This window comes from Hippopotamus amphibius, chromosome 1 (genome assembly GCF_030028045.1).
Source record: "Hippopotamus amphibius kiboko isolate mHipAmp2 chromosome 1, mHipAmp2.hap2, whole genome shotgun sequence".
In the NCBI taxonomy this organism is placed as follows: Eukaryota; Metazoa; Chordata; class Mammalia; order Artiodactyla; family Hippopotamidae; genus Hippopotamus; species Hippopotamus amphibius.
In genome coordinates, this window is record NC_080186.1 from 217,628,657 (window position 1) to 217,651,517 (window position 22,861).

Consider the following 22,861-nt stretch of genomic DNA (forward strand, 5'->3'; position numbering starts at 1 on the left):
AAGGAACCTCTACCTCTTGGCTGCACTTGCCCACAACTTGGACTTAGCAACAGTTAGCTGAGGTGGAATGAGAGATGCTTATGTCCTGCCCCAACCAAGAAAGTAGTCCTCTGACTGGCAGTTTTAGGGAGAGAGAACCCTGTGCTCTTGGCTGTAGCAGTCAAGCAGAGTGTCCACCTCACTGAAGGGGGAGGAAGGAAGCAGTCTTGGTTCAAATGTCACAGTTTCTCACATTTTTTAAACCTAATTTTCATAGATTTTGTTGAATAGATGTGTTTTCATTTACTGCATGCCCTTGTGACCATTTTCAGCAACTTTCAATTTTTTTTGATAGTTTTTACCTGGAAGTGGATCCTCATACCATTGTGCCAGAAGTCAATTCTAGAATATTTACGACTTTTTGTATTGTTAATTTAAATCTATCATGGGGTATTTGTTTTCTCTTTCTCTTATCTCTCTTTGTTCCTTTTTTTCATCTTTTTATGCTTTATCCCTTTGTTCATTTATTAGCTATAACTGTTTTCGTTTTTTGGTTTTTTTTGGCCACACTGCACATCTTGTGGGGTCTTAGTTCCCCAACCAGCGATTGAACCCAGGCCACAGCAGTGAAAGTGCTGAGTCTTAACCACTGGACCACCAGGGAACTCCCAGCTATAACTTTCTATTTAGTTGTGCCTTTAGAGTTTGTGATATATATTTTTTTCTCACAATCTACCTTTAAGTGATATTATACCATTTCATGTATACTATTGGGTGGGCCAAAAGGTTCATTTGATTTTTTTCTATAAGATGGCTCCAGTAGCATTCTGTCTTTGACTTTATTCAAAACATTTTTGTTAGATTGTATATGACAGCTGTCATATCAGCATGCATTTTAAAAAAAGACATCAAAATTGGTGAATTTTCATGTAGCTATTTTAATATTGAAGATGGAAGAAAAAAACAACATTTTCAGCATATTATGCTTTATTATTTCAAGAAAAGTAAAAATGTAACTGAAACACACAAAAAGATTTGTGCAGTTTATGGAGAAGGTACTGGGACTGATGGAATGTGTCAGAAGTGGTTTGCGAAGTTTCATGCTGGAGATTTCTCACTGGATGATGCTCCATGGTCAGGTAGACCAGTTGAAGTTGATAGCAATCAAATTGAAACAATAGTTGAGAACAATCAATGTTATGCCACACGGGAGTTAGCTGACACACTCAAAATATCCAAATCAAGCATTGAAAATCATTTGCACCAGTTTGGTTATGTGAATCACTTTGATGTTTGGGTTCCACATAAGTTAAGCAAAAAAAAACTTCTTGACCATATTTCTGCATGCAATTCTCTACTGAAACGTAATGAAAACATTCCGTTTCTAAAACAATTATGACGGGAAATGAGAAGTAGATACTGTACAACAGTGCGGAACAAAAGAAATCATGGGGCAAGCAAAATGAACCACCACCAACCACACCAAAGGCCGGTCTTCATCACCTTCAAAGAAGGTGATGTTGTGTATATGGTGGGATTGGAAGGGAGTCCTCTACTATGAACTCCTTCCAGAAACCCAGATGATTAATTCCAACAAGCACTGCTCCCAATTAGACCAACTGAAAATGGCACTTGACAAAAAGCATCCAGAATTAGTCAACAGAAAACGCGTAATCTTCCATCAGGATAACACAAAACCACATGTTTCTTTGATGACCAAGCAAAAACTGTTACAGCTTGGCTGGGAAGGTCTGACTTATCTGCCATATTCACCAGACCTTTCACCTTTGGATTTTCACTAGTTTCGGTCTTTACAAAATTCTCTTAATGGAAAAAATTTCAATTCCCTGGAAGTCTGTAAAAAGCACCTGGGACAGTTCTTTGCTCAAAAAGATAAAAAGTTTTAGGAAGATGGAATTATGAAGTTGCCTGAGAAATGGCAGAAGGTAGTAGAACAAAAGGGTGAATACTTTGTTCAATAAAGTTCTTAGTGAAAATGAAAAATGTGTCTTTTATGTTTACTTAAAAAACTGAAGGCACTTTTTGGCCCACCCAATGCAAGAACTTCAAAATAGTATACTTCCATTTCTCCACCTTTGACCTTTGTGTTTTCTTATATTTTACTTTTACCTAATGTTATAAATAATGTTAAAAACATTATTTTTTAAGTAATCAATTATCTTTTAATGAGATTTAAATAATAAGGCAAAATATCTCTCTCATGTAGTAACAGTTTCTGTGCTTTTCTTTCCTTAGTGTAGATTCCGATTTCCATTTGCTATTATTTCCTCCTGCCTGGGGGACTATCTTTAATATTTCTTGTATTGGAGATCTGCTGATAATGAGTCCTTTTGACTTTTGCATGTCTGAAAAAGTTTATTTTACCCCAATTTTGAAATATATTTTTGCTAGGTATAAGATTCTAGGTTGGAAGTTTTTTTTTTTTTTTTCTTTCAGTACTTTAAAAATGCAGCTCCACTGTCTTCTTGCTTGTGTTGTTTCCAGCAAGAAACATATTGTTGTTCTTAATTTTGTCCCTAAATAGTCTTTTTTTCCCCTTCTGGCTGCCTTCAAGTTTTTCTCTTTATCTCTGGTTTTAAGCAATTTTGATTATAATGAGCATTGGTATAATTTTTTACATGTTTATGATGCTTAGGGTTTGTTGAACTTCTTGAATCTCTGGTTTATTCATTTCTTCAAATTTGGAAAAATTTCAGCCATTATTTCTTCAAATATTTTTTCTTCCCTCCCCTCATTTTTGAATTCCAATTACATACTCATTACGCTGCTTAAAATCATTCCACAGCTCACTGTGATGATCTTATTTTTAAATTCTCTTTTCTCTGTCTTTTTTTTTTGGATGATTCCTATTCCTGTGTCTTTGAATTCACAAATCTTTTTGTTTGCAATGTCTAATGTGTTAATCCCACCCAGGGTAGTTTTCATTTCATATGTTGTAACTTTCATCTCTAGAAGATTGATTTGAGTCTTTTTCTGTATCTTCCATGCCTCCATGTAACTTTTGGAACATGTAGGATATGATTATAATGATTATTTAATGTCCTTAGTTGCTAATTCTAACATCTTTGCGAGTTCTCATTTTCATTTGATTGCTATATCTCCTCCATATGGATTGTATTTTCCTACTTCTTTCTAGGCCTGTTAATTTTTTATTGGATCCCAGAAATTGTGAAATTTATCTTGTTGGATGCCAGATATTTTGTACTCTTAAAATATTTTGGAGATTTGTTCTAGAATATAGTTGTTACACAGAAACAATTTGATCCTTTGGGACCTCGCTTTTACAATTTGTTAGGCAGGATTGGAACAGTGTTCAGTCTAGGGCTAATTATATCCCACTACAGAGGCAAGACTCTTCTGTGTAACCTACCAAGACCCCATCAGTTTTGAGGTTTTTCTAGTCTTACTATTGGGAACAGGTGCTATTTCTGCCCTTTGAGAATGCCAGAGAATGCCATTACCTCTAATTTTTCCAGGTGGTTCTTTTCCCAGGCTTGGGTAATTTCCTCACACACATGGCCAATCACAACTCAGCGGAATACTTAAAGAGGACCCTCTGAAAATCTGCAGAGTTCTCTCTCTATATATTTCTCTTTTCTTCTTTACTCTGTCCTGCAAACGCTAGCCATCATGCCTCCCTAAAGTCTGCTCTGTCTGCTCAACTTGGAGGATCCACAGGTTTTGCCTGGATTCCCTCTCCCTGTACCATGACGTGGAAACTCTCTCTAGGCAGTGAGCTGGGACAATTGCAGGGCTCACCTCATTAGTTTCTCATTTCTCAGGATCAGTATACTTTATTCCCTGATGTTTGGTATCTTCGAAACCATTTTTTCATAAATTTAGTTTGCCTTTTTTTTTTTTTTTTTTTTTTGGTTGTGTTTGGTGTTAGGGTAAATCTGGTCTCTGTTACTTTATCATGGACAGAAGCAGAAGTTCACATATATCAGATAGTTTTTAGTCCTAATTTTGTTTTATTTTTCACCTCAGGAGACTACCCATAAAGCCAGTGTTTTATTGAGTGGCAAAATTAAGGTAGAAAATGGTCAGATATATCAAAACCCAGTCACCTGGCTCAAGGATCTTCTAGGAGGTGACAGTTATGTGACCTGGAATTATGCTTGGAGTAAGGTGGGTCATTCTTTAGTTTAATTTCATATTCAAATGGAAAGGTACATATTTTTTGCTGATAAAACTATTTCTTTATTTTAAGGAATTTGAATGTTCTGCAAATTAGTTTTGTCCTTGTGCATCCCTTCTTCTTCAATATACTACATGCTTTCTCCCACAATTGCTATTTGCCAGAACTCCCCACAGCAGGGTTGCACAGCTGACTGAGGCTTTTCTTCCTTGTTCCTCACCTAGTCTCAGAAAACTGAATGCCCCCAATCTTCCCCTCTTGTCCTTGACGTCCCACCCCCACAGTGATCGCAGGTCCTTGTGACTCCACATAGAAATTTGGGACCACTGGTGAATTAATGATTTAGTTAATATGTTACTAGTATTCTGATAAAGCAAAATCTTCCCCTAAAGACAAAAGTTATGTTAAAGGGGCCTAAGAGCCACAGAAGTTCTGGTTCACTTTTATGTTTGAATATAGTCTTATCCATGAATTGCTAGCCTCCCAAAAAGAAATATTTCTGAATTCTTATTCAGACTTCCCAGACTTAGTAGTCTCCCCCTCAGTTCTGTCTTGGAGTTATAAGCCCAGTTTAACGACCAATTTGAAGAGTATTGATGACTGACACCCTGTGATCCAGTGATGAGCCACCTCCAGATGTCCACAGCACCACTTCAGGGAACAGTGTTGCAGTGATTCACCCAGGAAAGTGTGAATCATCAGACAGTCACCATCACTGTTTCACAGAATTGCAAATACCTTCAACCTCCACTAGCCATTACAGTAAGCCTCAGTGCACCAGTAATAGAAGGTGGTTTCCTCTCTCCTTTTTGGTCCAGCTCAGCTCTGTCGACTCTCCTTCCTAGCTCCTGCCTGTCTTTGTCCCTAAACTCTGCATTCTGGTCTCCTAGACCTCTGGTGCAGGTGCTTGCAGTATTTCGGTTCCTTCACTTTACATGAGCACATTTTAAATTTTCTGTGCTTTATATTATAGTCTCCGTCTTCCTTTTTTCCCATATATATTTTTTAATTTCCTACCACTGGAGTCACCAAGCCATCTGCTTTCAATTCAACCTACCTAGTCCTTTCCATGGATTCATAAATCATATTTGCATGTTAGTAGTTAACATTTCACCCATGGAAATCCCTTTTTATTACAAAGTTTCTTAAATTTATGATAGATGATATTGTTTTGCTGAAACTGAATCTATGCACACAGTGTGAATATGGTGCTAATTGCTGTAGCTTAGGTTCTGTTGAGTTTGACATGCCTGTGCCCAAGGATGATGACTCAGTCCTCCCACTCTGTTTCTCTATTGGAACTACTGCACTTTCTGCTTTTGAATAGCTGGCTGTGATATCATTTGGCCCTCACTCTGCACTTACATGCCTCATTTACATATCACATTGCCTCTGGTCTTTTCTCATTAGCCATGTCAATTAGAGTCATATTGTTTAACATCTATGTGATAGTGAAGCCAAATGCAAATGTGGGCACTAAAATTAGGGCAATTCTTGGATATAAGATCTTCATACAGATTATCTGAGCATGCTTAGATTTTTTTTTTAAATTATCCTAAAAATGGAAATAGTTTCAAAAATTACTGTAGGGCACTCATGTACTTCTTGTAAATACCACAGGCTGAGAAACACTGCCCCAGCAAGTTTGTTTACAATTTTTTCAAGCCTCTTTTAAAATTTACCACAGTAACCTGTACCCTCTTGTCTTGGGGTAACTCCTGAATTCACAGTCGCTTCTTGATAAGAGCTTTTTGCTGCCTAGGAAAATGTGAACATTTCTACTGAATGTGGTGGTGGGGCTGTAGAGCCAGGACTGATTGTCAGGCAAGAAATGCCAGAAAACTAGGTCTTGTCCTACATCAGACAGAACAGCAGAGCCACTAGACACAGAGATGACTCATACCTCCTACCTGAGCAGCTGAGCTGCTGTACAGCCTTGCCGAGGGAATCCTCACGCTTACTCCACCAAGCATCGCTCAGCCCTCTTGCCGCTGCGGTCTCCTGTAGTGACCTAGCGCCTGTTCCGTGTGAAGTCTGTTCACCGTTATCCTTGTTCATTAAATCACTCCTGCCTTGTGGAAAATAGAGTTTCAACTCAGTGGATTTTCTTAAAGCTGAGTTCTTTGAATGTGTGAATTATCCCTAGTGATATGTCTGGGACCTTTGGGGCCTCATGACCTCTAAGGCTACTAAGGTAAAATTTTACCCAGCACTAACTGATAAAAATCTACTCTAAGTCTGAGACATAGGTGAAAACATACTGAGCCTACACATTGATGAGTGCATAAGGTGTGTTGGATATTATCAGGGCAATAATGTGAACAAAATCCATTCTTTCTTCTTTCTGTATACTTGCAGATAAACTATATTATTTTTGAGGTATAGTTGATTTCAGCTGTACAACATAGTGATTCAAAATCTTTATACATCATACTTAATTTAAATTTTTTAATAAAATATTGGCTATATTCCCTGTGCTATACAATATATCCTCATAGCTTATTTATTTTATGCATAGTAGTTTGTACCTCTTAGTCTACTACCCCTATCTTGGCCCTCCCTTCTTCCCTCTCCACTCTGGTAACCACTGGTTTGTTCTCTGTATCTGTGTTCTGTTTTTGTTTTGTTATATTCATTCGTTTTATTTTTTAGATTCCACATATAAGTGATAACATAGAGTATTTGTCTTTCTCTGTCTGACGTTTCACATAGCATAATACCTTCCAGGTCCATCCATGTTGTTGCAAATGGGAAGATTCCGTTCTTCTTAATGGCTGAGTAGTATTCCATTGTACATATATACCACATCTTCTATATCCATTCATCTGTTGATGGAGACTTAGGTTGCTTCCAGTTCTGTATCTTGGCAGCTGTAAATAATGCTTCTATGAACATTGGGGTGCACGTACCTTTTCAAATTAGTGATTTTGGTTTTTTTTCAGATATATTCCAAGGAATGGAATTGCTGAATCATATGGTAGCTCTATTTTTAGTTTTTTGAGGAACCTCCATACTGTTTTCCACTGTGGCTGCACCAATTTACATTCCCACCAACAGTGTACAAAGCTTCCCCTTTCTCCACAGCCTTGCCAACATTTGCTATTTGTGTTCTTTTTTGATGATAGCCATTCTGACAGGTTTGAGATGATACATCATTGTGGTTTTGGTTTGCATTTTTCTGATGGTTAGCAGTGTTGAGCATCTTTTTTCATGTGACTGTTGGCCAACTGTATGTCTTCTCTGGAAAAATTTCTGTTCAGGTCTTCTGCCTATTTTTTGACCAAGCTGTTTGGTTTTTTGTTTGTTTGGTTTGGGGCTTTTTTAAATTTACTTTTGGCTGCGTTGGGTCTTCATTGCTGTGTGCAGGCTTTATCTAGTTGTGGTGAGTGGGGGCTACTCTTCATTGTGGTGCACAGGCTCCTCTGTGTGGTGGCTTCTCTTGTTCCAGAGCATGGGCTCTAAGTGTGCAGGCTTCGGTAGTTACAGGACGCAGGCTTCATAGTTGTGACACACGGGCTTAGTTGCTCCATGGCATGTGGGATCTTCCAGGACCAGGGATTGAACCCGTGTCCCTTGCATTGGCAGGTGGATTCTTAACCACTGCGCCACCAGGGAAGTCCCAGGCTGTTTGTTTTTTGATATTGAATTGTATGAGCTGTTCATGTACTTTGGATATTAATCCCTTAATACTTGCAAATACTGGTATCATTTGCAAGTATTTTCTCCCCTTTAGTAAGTTGTATTTTCATTTTGTTGATGCTTTCTTTTGCTGTACAAAAGCTTTTAAGTTTAATTAGGTCCCATTTTGTTTATTTTTTATTTTGTTTCCTTTGCCTTAGGAGACAGATCCAAAACAATATAGCTCTGGTTTAAGTCAAAGAGCGTTCTGCCTATGTTTTCTTCTGGGAATTTTAGGATTTCCACTCTTACATTTAGGTCTAATTCTTTTGGAGTTTATTTTTGTATATGGTGTGGAAAATGTTCTAATTTCACTTTTTTACATGTAGCTGTCCAATTTTCCCAGCACCACTTATTGAAGAGACTGTCTTTTCTCCATTGTATATTCTTGCCTTCTTTGTCATAGATTGACCATAAGTGCATAGGTTTACTTCTGGGCTCTCTATTCTGTTCTATCTGTGTGTCTGTTTTTGTGCCCCTACTGTTGTTTTTTTTTTAAGCTCTTTATTGCAATATAATTGCTTTACGCTGTTATGCTAGTTTTTGCTGTACAACAAAGTGAATCAGCTGTATTTATACATATATCCCCATATCCCCTCCCTCCCGCGACTCCTTCCCACCCTCCATATCCCAGCCCTCTAAGTCATCACCCATCATCGCATTGATCTCCCTGTGCTATGCAGCAGCTTCCCACCAGCCATCCATTTTACATTTGGTAGTGTATATATGTCAATGCTACTCTCTCACTTCGTCCTGGCTTCCCCTTCACCACCCCCCAACCTGTGTCCTCAAGTCCATTCTCTACATCTGCTTTATTCTTGCCCTGTCACTGGGTTCATCAGTACCATTTTTTTTACATTCCATATATATGAGTTAGCATACGGTATTTGTTTTTCTCTTTCGGGCTTACTTCACTCTGTATGACAGACTCTAGGTCCATCCACCTCACTACAAATAACTCCGTTTCATTCCTTTTTAAGGCTGAGTAATATTCCATTGTATACATGTGCCACATCTTCTTTATCCATTCATCTATTGATGGGCATTTAGGTTGCTTCCATGTCCTGGCTATTGTAAATAGTGCTGCAGTGAACATTGTGGTACATGTTTCTTTTTGGCTTATGGTTTTCTCTGGGTATATGCCCAGTAGTGGGATTGCTGGGTCATATGGTAGTTCCATTTTTAGTTTTTTAAGGAACCTCCATACTGTTTTCCATAGTGGCTGTATCAATTTACATTCCCACTAACAGTGCAGGAGGGTTCTCTTTTCTCCACACCCTCTCCAGCATTTATCGTTTCTAGATTTATGGCTAACCTGACCCATGTGAGGTGATACCTCATTGTGGCTTTGACTTACATTTCTCTAATGATTAGTGATGTTGAGCATCTTTTCATGTGTTTGTTGGCCATCTGTATGTCTTCTTTGGAGAGCTGTCTATTTAGGTTTTCTGCCCGTTTTTGGATTGGGTTATTTGCTTTTTTGGTATGAAGCTGCATGAACTGCTTGTATATTTTGGAGATTAATCCTTTGTCCGTTGCTTTGTTGGCAAATATTTTCTCCCATGCTGAGGGTTGTCTTCTTGTCTTGTTTAGGGTTTCTTTTGCTGTGCAAAAGCTTTTAAGTTTCATGAGGTCCCATTTGTTTATTTTTTATTTTATTTCCATGATTCTAGGAGGTGGGTCAAAAAGGATGTTGCTTTGATGTATGTCAAAGAGTATTCTGCCTATGTTTTCCTCTAGGAGTTTTATAGTGTCTGGCCTTGCATTTAGGTCTTTAATCCATTTTGAGGTTTTTTTGTGTATGGTGTTAGGAAGTGTTCTAATTTCATTCTTTTATATGTAGCTGTCCAATTTTCCCAGCACCAGTTATTGAAGAGGCTGTCTTTTTTCCATTGTATATTCTTGCCTCCTTTGTCAAAGATAAGGTGCCCATATGTGCATGGGTTTATCTCTGGGCTCTATATTCTGTTCCATTGATCTTCCTTTCTGTTTTTGTGCCAGTACCATACTGTCTTGATCACTGTGGCCTTTTAGTGTAGTTTGAAGTCAGGGAGCCTGATTCTACCAGCTCTGTCTTTCCTTCTCACGATTGCTTTGGCTCTTCAGGTCTTTTGCGTTTCCATACAAATGGTAAGATTTCTTGCTCTAGTTCTGTGAAAAATGCCATTGGTAATTTGATAGGGATTGTGTTGAATCTATAAATTGCTTTGGGTAGTATAGTCATTTTCACAATGTTGATTCTTCCAATCTGAGAATATGGTATGTCCCTCCATCTGTTTGTATTGTCTTTGATTTCTTTCATCAGTGTCTTATAGTTTTCTGCATACAGGTCTTTTGCCTCTTTAGGCAGGTTTATTCCTAGGTATTTTATTCTTTTTGTTGCAATGGTAAATGGAATTGTTTCCTTAATTTCTCTTTGTGATCTTTCATTGCTAGTGTATAGGAATGCAAGAGATTTCTGTGCATTAATTTTGTATCCTGCTACTTTACTAAATTCATTAATTAGTGCTAGCAGTTTTCTGGTAGCATCTTTAGAGTTTTCTATGTGTAATATCATGTCATCTGCAAAGAGTGACAATTTTACTTCTTCTTTTCCAATTTGGATTCCTTTTTATTTCATTTTCTTCTCTGATTGCTGTGGCTAAAACTTCCAAAACTATGTTGAGTAATAATGGTGAGAATGGGCACCCTTGTCTTGTTCCTGTTCTTAGAGGAAATGCTTTCAGGTTTTCACCATTGAGAATGATGTTGGCTATTGGTTTGTCATATATGGCTTTATTATGTTCAGGTAATTTCCTTCTATATCCATTTTCTGGAGAGTTTTTATCATAAATGGATGTTGAATTTTGTCAAAAGCTTTTTCTGCGTCTATTGAGAGGATCATATGGTTTTTATCCTTCAGTTTGTTAGTCTGATGTATCACCTTGATTGATTTGCATATATTGAAGAATCCTTGCATTCCAGGGATAAACCCCACTTTGTCATGGTGTACAATCTTTTTAATGTGCCATTGGATTCTGTTAGCTGGTATTTTGTTGAGGATTTTTGCATCTATATTCATCAGTGATATTGGCCTGTAATTTTCATTTTTTGTGACATCTTTGCCTGGTTTTGGTATCAGGGTGATGGTGGCCTCGTAGAATGAGTTTGGGAGTGTTCCTCCTTCTGCTATATTTTAGAAGAGTTTGAGAAGGATAGGTGTTAGCTCTTCTCTAAATGTTTAATAGAATTCAAAAGCCATCTTGCCCTGGGCTATTGTTTGTTGGGAGATTTTTAATCACAGTCTCAATTTGAGTACTTGTGATTGGTCTGTTCATATTTTCTCTTTCTTCCTGGTTCAATCTTGGAAGATTGTGCTTTTCTAAGAATTTATCCATTTCTTTCAGGTTGTCCAATTTATTGGCATATAGTTGCTTGTTGTAGTCTCTCATAATCTTTTGTATTTCTGTGGTGTCAGTTGTTACTTCTTTTTCATTTCTAATTCTGTTGATGTGCGTCTTCTCCCTTTTTTTCCTGATGAGTCTGGCTAATGGTTTATCAATTTTGTTTATCTTCTCAAAGAACCAGATTTTAGTTTTATCAATCTTTGCTATTGTTTCCTTCATTTCTTTTTCGTTTATATCTGATCTGATCTTTATGGTTTCTTTCCTTCTGCTCACTTTGGGTTTTTTTGTTATTGTTGTTCTTCTTCTTCTTTCTGTAATTGTTTTAGGTGTAGGGTTAGGTTGTTTATTCAAGATTTTTCTTGTTTCTTGAGGTAGGACTGTATTGCTAAAAAATTCCCTCTTAGAACTGCTTTTGCTGCATCCCATTGGTTTTGGGTCATTGTGTTTTCATTGTCATTTGTTTCTAGGTATTTTTTGATTTCCTCTTTGATTTCTTCAGTGATTTCTTGGTTGTTTGATAATGTATTGTTTAGCCTCCATGTGTTTGTATTTTTTACAGTTTTTTTCCCTGTAATTGATACCTAGTCTCATGGCGTTGTGATTGGAGAAGATGCTTGATACGATTTTAATTTTCTTGAATTTACCAAGGCTTGATTTGTGCCCCAGGATTTTATCTATCCTGGAGAATGTTCTGTGTGCACTTGAGAAGAAAGTGTATTCTGTAATTTTTGGATGGAATGTCCTATAAATGTCAATTAAGTCAAGATGGTCTAATGTGTCATTTAAAGCTAGTGTTTCCTTATTTATTTTCTGTTTGGATGATCTTTCCATTGGTGTAAGTGGAGTGTTAAAGTCTCCTACTATTATTGTGTTCCTGTCGATTTCCCCTTTTATGGCTATTAGCATTTGTCTTATGTACAGGGTGCTCCTATGTTTAGTTCATAGATATTTACAATTGTTATATCTTCTTGGATTGATCCCTTGATCATTATGTAGTGTCCTTCCTTGTTTCTTGTAATAGTCTTTAAAATCTAATTTGTCTGATATGAGTATTGCTACTCTGACTTTCTTTTGACTTCCATTTGAATGGAATATCTTTTTCCATCCCCTTACTTTCAGTCTGTATGTGTCCTTAGGTATGACTTGGGTTTCTTGTAGACTGTATATTTAAGGGTCTTGTTTTTGTATCCATTCAGCCAGTCTGTGTCTTTTGGTTGGAGCATTTAATCCATTTACATTTAAGGTAATTGTTGACATGTATATTCCTATTACCATTTTCTTAATTGTTTTGGGTTTGTTTTTGTACGTCTTTTCCTTCTCTTGTGTTTCCTGCCTAGAGAAGTTCCTTTAGCAGTTGTTATAAGGCTGGTTTGGTGGGGCTGAATTCTCTTAACTTTTGCTTGTCTGTAAAGCTTTTGATTTCGCTATCAAATCTGAATGAGTTTTTGCTGGGTAGAGTATTCTTGGCTGTAGGTTTTTCTCTTTCAAGACTTTAATTATCTCCTGCCACTCCCTTCTGGCCTGCAGAGTTTCTTTAGAAAGATCAGCTGTTATCCTTCTGGGTTTTCCCTTATCTGTTATTTGTTGCTTTTCTCTTGCTGCTTTTAATATTTTTTCTTTGTGTTTAATTTTTGTTAGTTTGATTAATATGTGCCTTGGTGTGTTTCTCCTTGGGTTTATTCTGTACAGGACTCTCTGGGCTTCTTGGACCTTATTAACTATTTTCCTTTCCCATGTTGGGAAAGTTTTCCACTATAATCTCTTCAAATATTTTCTCAGACCCTTTCTTTTTCCTTCTTCTTCTGGGATGCCTATGATTCATATGTTGGTGTGCTTAATGTTGTCACCAAGGTCTCTGAGACTGTCTTCCATTGTTTTTATTCTTTTTTCTTTTTCCTGCTCTGTGACAGTTATTTCCACCATTCTATCTTCCAACTCACTTACTCGTTCTTCTGCCTCAGTTATTCTGCTGTTTATACCATCTAGAGTATTTTTTATATAAACAGTTCATCCAGCTCAATATCAAAAAAACAAACAACCCAATCAAAAAGTGGGCAGAAGACCTAAATAGGCATTTCTCTAAGGAAGACATACGGATGGCCAAGAGGCACATGAAAGCTGCTCAACATTGCTCATTATTAGAGAGATGCAAATCAAAACTACAGTGAGGTATCACCTCACACCGGTTAGAATGGGCATCATCAGAAAATTTACAAACAGTAAATGCTAGAGAGGGTGTGTAGAAAAGGGAACGCTCTTGCACTGTTGGTGGGAATGTAAATTGATACAGCCACTATGGAAAACAATATGGAGGTTCCTTGCAAAACTGAAAATAGAGTTACCATGTGACCCAGCAATCCCACTAGTGGGCATATACCCAGAGAACACCATAATTCAAAAAGATACATGCACTCTAATGTTCATTGCAGCACTGTTTACAATAGCCAGGACATGGAAGCAACCTAAATGCCCATCAGCAGATGAATGGATAAAGAAGATGTGGCACATATATACGATGGACTATTACTCAGCTGTAAAAAGGAATGAAACTGGACATTTGTAGAGACATGGATGGAAATGAGTCAGAGAAAAACAAATATCATGTATTAACACGTACATGCAGCATATAGAAAAATAGTACAAATCAACCAGTTTGCAAGGCAGAAGTAGAGACCCAGATGTAGAGAACAAACATATGGACACCAAGTGGGGAAAGTGGGGAGGGTTGAGGGGAATGAATTGGGAGATTGGGATTGCCGTATGTACATTACTAATAAGAAAAAAATACCAAATTATACCATCTAGAGTATTTTTAATTTCAGTTATTGTGTTGTTCATTACTGTTTGTTTGCTTTTTAGTTCTTCTAGGTCCTTATTAAATGTTTCTTGTATTTTCTCTATTTTGTTTTTGAGATTTTGGATCATCTTTACTATCATTACTCTGAATTCTTTTTCAGGCAATTTGCCTATAACCTCTTCATTTATTTGGTCTTGCAGGTTTTTATCTTGCTCCTTTGCCTGCAAGGTGTTTCTTTGTTTTCTCGTTTTGTCTGATTTATAGTATTTGCTGTCTCCTTTCCCTATGCTGCCTAGTAGTAATTCCTCTTGTTTCTGTTCTCTGCCCCCTGTGGTGGGGTTGGTCCAGTGTCTTCAGTAGGCTTCCTGATAGGAGGGTCTGGTGCGTGCTTTCTGGTATGTGGATCTGAGTCTTTTCTCTCTGATGAGCAAGGCTGTGTCAGGTGGTGTGTTTTAGGGTATCTGTGAGCTTAATATGGCTTTAGGTAGTCTGTGTGCTAATGGGTGGGTTTGTGTTCCTGTCTTGTTTCTAGTTCGGGCCTGTACTGTTTTTGATTACTGTAGCTTTGTAGTATAATCTGAAGTCAGGAAGTATGATTCCTCCAGCTCTGTCCTTCTTTCTCAAAATCGTTTTGGCTATTCAGGGTCTCTTGTGTTTTCATATGAATTTTAAAATTATTTGTTCTAGTTCTGTGCAAAAATGCCATTGGTATTTTGATAGGGATTGCATTGAATATGTAGATTACCTTGGGTAGTGTAGTCATTTTAAAATATTAATTCTTCCAGTCCAGGAACATGGTGTATCTTTCCATTTGTTTGTGTCATTTTCAGTTTCTTTCATCAGTGTCTTACAGTTTTCCAAGTATATAACTTTTACCTCCTTAGGTAGTTTTATTCCTAGGTATTTTATTCTTTTTGATGCAATGGTAAACAGGATTGCTTCCTTAATCTCTTTCTGATAGTTCATTGTTAATGTATAGAAATGCAACAGATTTCTGTATATTAATTTTGTATACTGCAACTTTTTTGAATTCACTGATGAGCTCTGATAGTTTTCTGGTGGTGTTTTTAGTATTTTCTATGTATAGTATCATGTCATCTGCAAACAGTGACAGTTTTACTTACATGTTTCCAATTGGGATGCCTTTTATTTCTTTTTCTTGCCTGATTGTTGTGGCTAGCCCAATACTATAGGAATAAAAGTAGGAAGAGCATCCTTGTCTTGTTTCTGATCTTAGAGGAAATGCTTTCAGCTCTTCCCCATGAGTATGATGTTAACTATGGGTTTGTCATATATGGCCTTTATTATATTGAGGTATGTTCCCTCTGTGCCCATTTTCTGGAGTGTTTTTTTTTTTATCATAGATGGATGTTGAATTTTGTCAAAAGCTTTTCCTGCGCCTAGTAAGATGATCATATGATTTTTATTCTTCCATTTGTTAATGTGGTGTATCACATTGACCAATCTGTGGACATTGAAAAATCCTTGCATCCCTAGGATAAATCCCACTTGATCATGGTGTATGGTCCTCTTAATGTATTGTTGGATTTTATTTGCTAGTATTTTGTTGAGGATTTTTGCATCTATGATCATCATTAATATTGGCCTATAATTTTGTGGGGTTTTTTGTGATATCCTGTCTGGTTTTGGTATCAGTGTGATTCTGGCCTTCTAGAATGTGTTCTACAGTATTCCTTCCTCTGCAATTTTTTGGAATAGTTCAAAAAGGATAGGTGTTAACTCTTCTCTAAATGTTGGTAGAATTCATCTGTGAAGCCATCTGGTCCTATACTTTTGTTTGTTGGGAGTTTTAAAATTACTGATTCAATTTCATTACTGGTAATTGGTCTGTTCAGATTTTCTATTTCTTCCTGGCTCGGCATGGGGAGATCGTACATTTCTAAGAATTTGTCCATTTCTTCTAGACTGTCCGTTTTATTGGCATGTAGTTGTTTGTAGTAGTCTCTTCTGTGGTGTTGGTTGTAACTTCTCCTCCTTCATTTATGATTTTATTGACTTGGGCCCTCTCCTTTTTTTTTCTTCATAAGTCTGACCAAAGGTTTATCAATTTTGTACATCTTTCCAAAGAACCAGATTTTAGTTTCATTGAGCTTTTCTGTTGTTTTTTCTTTTGAGTCTCTATTTATTTTTGCTCTGATCTTTACTATTTCTTTTCTTATATGAACTTTAGGTTTTGTTTGTTCTTCTTTCTCTACTCCCTTTAGGTGTAAGGTTAGGTTGTTTAAGATTTTTCTTGTTTCCTGAGGTAGGCTTGTATTGCTCTAAACTTTCCTCTTAGAACTGTTTTTGCTGCCTCCCATAGATTTTGGATCATTGTGATTTTGTTTTCATTTCTCTCTAGGTATTTTTTATTTCTTCCTTGATTTCAGTGAACCATTGGTTGTTTAGTAGGTTTAGTAGCATATTGTTTTGCCTCCACGTGTTTGTATTTTTTTGCAGCTTTTTTCTTGTAGTTGATTTCTAGTCACATAGTGTTGTCATTGGAAAAGACACTTGCTATGCTTTCACTTTTCTTAAATTTATTGAGACATGTTTTGTGGCCTAGCATGTGATCTATCCTGGAGAATCTCTCACGTGCACTTGAAAAGAATGTGTATTCTGCTGTTTTTGGATGAGTGGTCAAAATCCACTGTTTTTAACTGTTACTTGTTTAAATAAATGACAGATAGCATTCAGTGGCCTCACTGCTCCTTTTCCATGGCGAGTGAGGAGGGTTTAGCATACAGAGTAGGCCAGGTCTGTTCCATTAACATTACCAGGCTTTGTGTTGTCATAGGATTGAGCTAAAAGGCTGCCTAACCATTCCATATTCCTTAGGCCTTCCTCTCTCTGTTCAGTAACAAGCATTTATTGAGCACTCAGGATGTGCTAGACAGTAGGCTAAGAATACATATTATCATATACATTACCTCCTTTACTCTTCACAACTTAAATGTCTGGAGATACTCATTTAATAGATGCATAAACTCAGGCTCAGAGAATTTAAGAATCTTGCTTAAGAGCTGGGACTTAAGTTTTTTTCCCCAGTATTGTCAGGCACTATGTGTAGTGCTAGAGAATAAAAATTAATATGATACAGGTCCTTCTTCAAGGAGCCTATAGTTTAGTGAAAACAGACACCTTAATACATAATTTAAATAGGATAAGTGCCTTGACAGACATATGTTATGGAATCCTAGAGGAGGGTCATTACTTGAGCTTAGCAGTTATAGGAAGGCATCCCAGAGAGGGGGATGTTTAAGTTGAGACTTGCTGGTTTAACCACAGTGAACCTAGCTTCTGGGAGTATGTTATCAGACTGCCCTAGCAGCACTAAGTCTGGAGAACGCAAAGACCGTTGGACCCAGAACATTTCTGGCAGGTGTTTGCCAGTGTGCTTCAGTCCAGTCCATTTGGATCTAGGTATTTCTAAGCTCTGACCTTTTGGGCTGATAAACAATAGCTAAGTTCATAAACAAACCAAAACCAAAACAAAACAAAAAACAACTTTGCTGTGTAGACCTGAAATGCTGTTAACGTAGTCAATTGTGTATCTGATTTCTTGAAAAGTACCATTTTACTTTTATGGCTTAATTTTATTAATGCAACATTACTTTTTTAAGTTATAAAGTAGCAGGTGCTAGATTAATACTTATTAAATAAGTGAACATATGAGAGAATTAATGATATATATCAGGGATCAGCAATTTTTTCTGTAAAGGGCCAGGAAATAAAAGTTTCAGGCTTTGTGAGCATATGGTCTCTGTCAAAACTGCTTAATTCTGTTGTAGCATAACAGCAGCTATAGGTGTTAAGTAAATAAATGAGTATCACTGTGTTCTAGTAAAACTTTATTTGCAAAAAAATGGCAGCCCAGATTGGCTGTGGGCTAGTTTGCCAATGTATAACAATCAATATTTTACTGGAGTTACAATTTTTCAGGAGATAGGCGTATTTGTTTCTTATAAAATGTATGATTTTGAAGTTCTGTGTTTAATTATGTGCAGGTTACATACCGAGGGAAGGAACTTTTAAAGTATATTTCTGAGGAATTACCCATGCCTCCAGACCCAAACTTGGTACCTCAGCAACATCAACCTTGTCTTCCAGGTATGTGCAGACCAACACCTAGTTCTTAGTTATGGGAAGAACACACCCAAATCTACTGAGAAGGCATTTCACTTGTCTTTTTTTTTTTTCATTCAAGTTAAATTCACATAGCATTCAAAAAATCATTTTAAAGTGAACAGTTCAGTGGCATTTAGTACATTCACAGTGTTTTACAACCACCACATCTGTGTAGTTCCAAAACAGTTTCATCACCCCAAAAAGAAACCCATACCCATTCAGCAGTTACTGCGCATTCTCCACTCCCTCCAATCCCTAGGAACTGCCAGTCTGCTTCCTGTCTGTGTGGATTTGCCTATTCTGAATATATTATAGAAATGGAGTCTTACAATAATGACCTTTTGTATCTGGCATCCTTCACTTAGCATAATACTTTCAAGAATTATCTAACTTGTAACATCTATCAGTACTTCATTCCTTTTTATGCTTCTCTTACGCGCGTGTGTGTGTGTACACACCACAATTTATTTATTCATCCTTTGATGAACATTTGGGTTTCCACTTTCTGGCTATTGGACATAGTGCTGCTATTAACAGGTACATACATATATTTGTTTGGATACCTGTTTTCAGTTCTTTTGGGTATATACCAAGGAGTGGATTGCTATATTATATAGTTACTATATGTTTAACTTTTGAGGGAACAGCCATACTGTTTTCCACAGCAACTGAATCATTTTACATTCCTACCAGAAATGTACAAGGGTTCCAGTTTCTTATCCCCACCAAAACTTATTTTCTGTTTGTTTGTTTACAGCACTCCATTTAAACTCCATTTAACTTAAATTCTAGAAGAATGACACCTTCTCTCACAATTCCTTTCTCTGAATCTATGATGTACTTACTTAGGTAGATTTTTTTAAGTGTCATATAAAAGAGAAAATGGTGTTTTTTTCCTTCCTGCAGGCATGATTTGGTTAGTTTTCCAGATTTTCTAAAAATAGATACTAGAATAAGTCTTTGCTTATTAGTGTAAACGAATACACTTCATCTGATGGAATAAACCTTCAGAAAACTGAAGAGAATGAAGTCTTCACCAATCAGCAGCCAATTTTGAAGTTATTGGGAAGGGCAGCGCGCCTTTATGAGAAGCAGACATAACTAATGTTAGGTTACCCTTCTGTGCTGTGGCACACCCTCTCTTTCTCCCAGCGTCCCTGTCTTAGACTAGCTGGGGACCATATATGAGGAGAGGAGGGGTACAAAACAGAAAATGATAATTCTGTGATAACCAGAGTCAAGAACCAAACAGGATTACTGTCACCAAGCCCCTAACCATGGGTTTCCCAGGGGTACTCCTTTCCTTGCAACAAATCCCAGTAATTCAAAATACTTTCCTAACTTTATACTGAATTCACTTTAACCTCTTAGAGTCCTTTGTCTCAAAAACTGGCTTCAGAATAAGTTGCATTTTCCCCAGTTTTCTAAGGATAACTTCAAAAGTGTTTTTCATCCTTTTGGGGAAACACATAAAATAAAACAATTGTAGGGAAGTTAAAGAGCTTAAGAAACTGGAAGGAGTTGTCATAGTAATTCATGGTCTGTGGTACCTAATCATGACTGCAAATCTACTTAAATCTAATCTTGGAGATGGGCCAAGGAACCTGAGTTTTAAGGGGTAATTCTTATGCAGCCAGCCTGACTATTGACTTTGAATGACTAGTAGTATCTGATTTCTTTTACAGGTAATAATTTGAAAATTCTTTTTTTTTGGCTATGTCTGGTCTTAGTTGCAGCATGCAGGCTCTTCATTTTGGCACACAGGCTTCTCTCTCTAGTTGTGGTGCACAGGCTCTGTAGTTGTGGTCCACAGGCTCCAAGGCATGTGGGCTCTGTAGTTGTGGTGTGCAGGCTTAGTTGCCCCATGGCATGTGGGATCTTAGTTCCCTGACCAGGGATTGAACCCACACCCCCTGCATTGGAAGGGTGGATTCTTTACCACTGGACCACCAGGGAAATCCCAATTTAAAAAATTTTTGATACTCAGCCCTTCACTTTGATTCAAAGCACACTCACTGTTGTGCTTACACACCACACTCACGCCCTGTCTCTCTCTCTCTCATGCACACGCACACACACTTGAATGAAAGTCAAGCAAACCCTTTCTCCTAGTTTCTATCCTTAAGAGTCAAAGCAGAAGTATAGAGTTTTCCTCATATCAGAAAGGTTATCTGCTCTTCAGATTTTCTAGTTCCAGGTACATATTCCAACCCCAGCCATGCATCTCCTTCCTCAGAGGGCTCACAGTTCCCCTGCTAAGTGAGCATCAAATAAAAAATGGATTCTGAATTGCTGCCTCTGTTGCCTGCAGAAAAACAGTTTCTTGTTACTAATTTCTCTCCAGAAATCCTGAATTTTCTTTCCTTTAGATATTTCAGAAAATGTTACTGCTAATTTGAGAAGTGTGGAGGTGCCGGTATGCCAGCCAGCATCTTGCTACCTTGATCTGGACCTAGGAATCCATAGGCAGGTCCCTGCAGGCATCCACAGGCTGCTGTTGAAGTTCTGTTTGAACATCCTTGATTTAGGATTCTCTTGTACCTGGTTTTGTGGTACCCGACAGAAATCCAAAGACCTGGCAAGTTAGAACAAGCAAAGCATTCTGGAGAGAACCTTTTTCCCTCTTCTGCATATCAAAATGTGGTCATGGAAGTTGTGGCTCTGACCCTATAAAGACCATAAAGTCTAAAGGGAAAGTATGTCCATGTGGATTTAATTACCCTACTTCAGATCATGAACATATCTGTTTTCTTACGCTTTTTGATGACCGCACTCTTCAGAATACTGCTTTTTGGGACTGAGGGGAAATAGGAAGCGCTATTTACATTTCCCATCGCTAGGATGACCATGTATCCCCATTTGACCAGGGCAGTCCCTAATCCAACAAAATTATTGTAGCACTCCCTTTCTCTTTCAGACATGCCTTGTCTAGATGACCTAGTACAGGACCTAGTTAGAAAAAATGAAATTTGGACAAGGTAAAAAAAAAGAGAGAGAGAGAGAAACTTTCAATTTTATTTGTTTTTAAGTGAATAGTTTCTAACATAGTATTGTGTAAATAGATGGTTAAATCTTATTTATATCACTGTATATTATAAATAATTGCTGGTTACCTAATCTTAACCCCCTGATAGACTGAGAAGATCTTTGAATTCAGAGAGATTTTTATGGGCTCTTGCTTCCTATTATATTCCCATGCCTGGCATACAGTAGCTTCGCAGTAAAACGTTCATTGAGTAAATGAATGAGTCAATGGAAGCGTGAATATGATCCAAAGGACTGCTTATTTTAAAACTTTATTTACTTATGATTGACTGTCCTAATAGGTGGACACGCCTAGATCTCACAGAATTTGTGGTGAAGAATTCAACAAATGGTAAATGGGATTTTGGTTAGTTAATATCATCTCCTTTATCTGAATTTTATCTCATTATCTGAATTTTCTGCTTCTGACTGTGAGGTAGAAGAGTAATGGCCCTTCAGGCTTAATTTCCAAAATATACAAACAGCTTGTATAGCTCAACAACAAAAAAACAAAAAACCCAATCAAAAAATTAGACAGAAGACCTAAATAGATATTTCTCCAAAGAAGACATACAGATGGCCAATAGGCACATGAAAAGATGCTCAATATCACTAATTATTAGAGAAATGCAAATCAAAACTACAATAAATTACCACCTCACACCAGTCAGAATGGCAATCATTAAAAAGTTTACAAATAACAAATGCTGGAGAGAGTGTGGAGAAAAGGGAACCCTCCTACACTGTTGGTGAGAATGTAAATTGGTGCAGCCAGCATGGAAAACAGTATGGAGGTTCCTTAAAAAACTAAAACTAGAGTTGCCATATGATCCAGCAATCCCACTCCTGGGCATACATCTAGACCAAACTATAATTCGAAAATATACATGCACCCCTATGTTCATAGCAGCACTATTTACAATAGCCAAGACATGGAAGCATCCTAAATGTCCATTGACAACAGCTGAATAGATAAAGAAGATGTAGTATATATACACAATGGAATATTACTCAGCCATAAAAAGGAATGAAATAATGCTATTTGCAGCAACATGAACGGACCTAGAGATTATCATACTAAATGAAGTAAATCAGAAAGAGAAAGGCAAATACCACATGATATCACTTACATATAGAATCTAAAATATGACACAAATGACCTTTGTTGTGAAACAGAAACAGACTAACAGACATAGAAACAAATTTATGGTTACCAAAGAAGAAAGGGAGTGGTGGGGGAGGGATACATTAGGAGCTTGGGGTTAGCAGATAAAAACTGCTGTATGTAAAACAGATAAACAAGATCCTACTGTATAGCTCAGGGAACTATTTTCAGTCTCTTTTAATAAAGCATAATGGAAAAGAATATGAAAAAGGGTATATATATATGTATAACTGAATCACTTTGCTGTACACCAGAAACTAACACAATGTTGTAAATGAACTATACTTCAAAAAAAAGAAAAAAGAGTGATGGCCTTCCACATTTTCTCAACCAGAGATTTAAAAGAGAACTATTTCTCCTTTCCCCTCATCCATTTTGCTTCTATATAGCATTTTTGGATTCATGGTATCAAGAAAATCCTGAGGCATGAAGATAAGTGATAAAAATGACTTTCTTCAATACGTCAGAGATAATGGAAGAGCTTTTTACTTTTTTGAGTTCTGCACAAAAACTAGTTAACTTGGCAACTGGAGGCAATGTATTGA

General features: G+C 37.2%; 1 protein-coding gene across 1 annotated transcript in view; it reads left to right on the plus strand.

The window, feature by feature from the left end:
• The window catches only part of ANKRD31 (ankyrin repeat domain 31), a 133,426-nt gene that overhangs the window by 102,770 nt on the left and 7,795 nt on the right, over positions 1–22,861 (plus strand). Inside the window, exons 23-24 of the mRNA XM_057698413.1 lie at positions 3,988–4,128; positions 18,007–18,109. Coding sequence (XP_057554396.1) covers positions 3,988–4,128; positions 18,007–18,109 — 244 coding nt within the window. The remainder of the gene's footprint in view (positions 1–3,987; positions 4,129–18,006; positions 18,110–22,861) is intronic.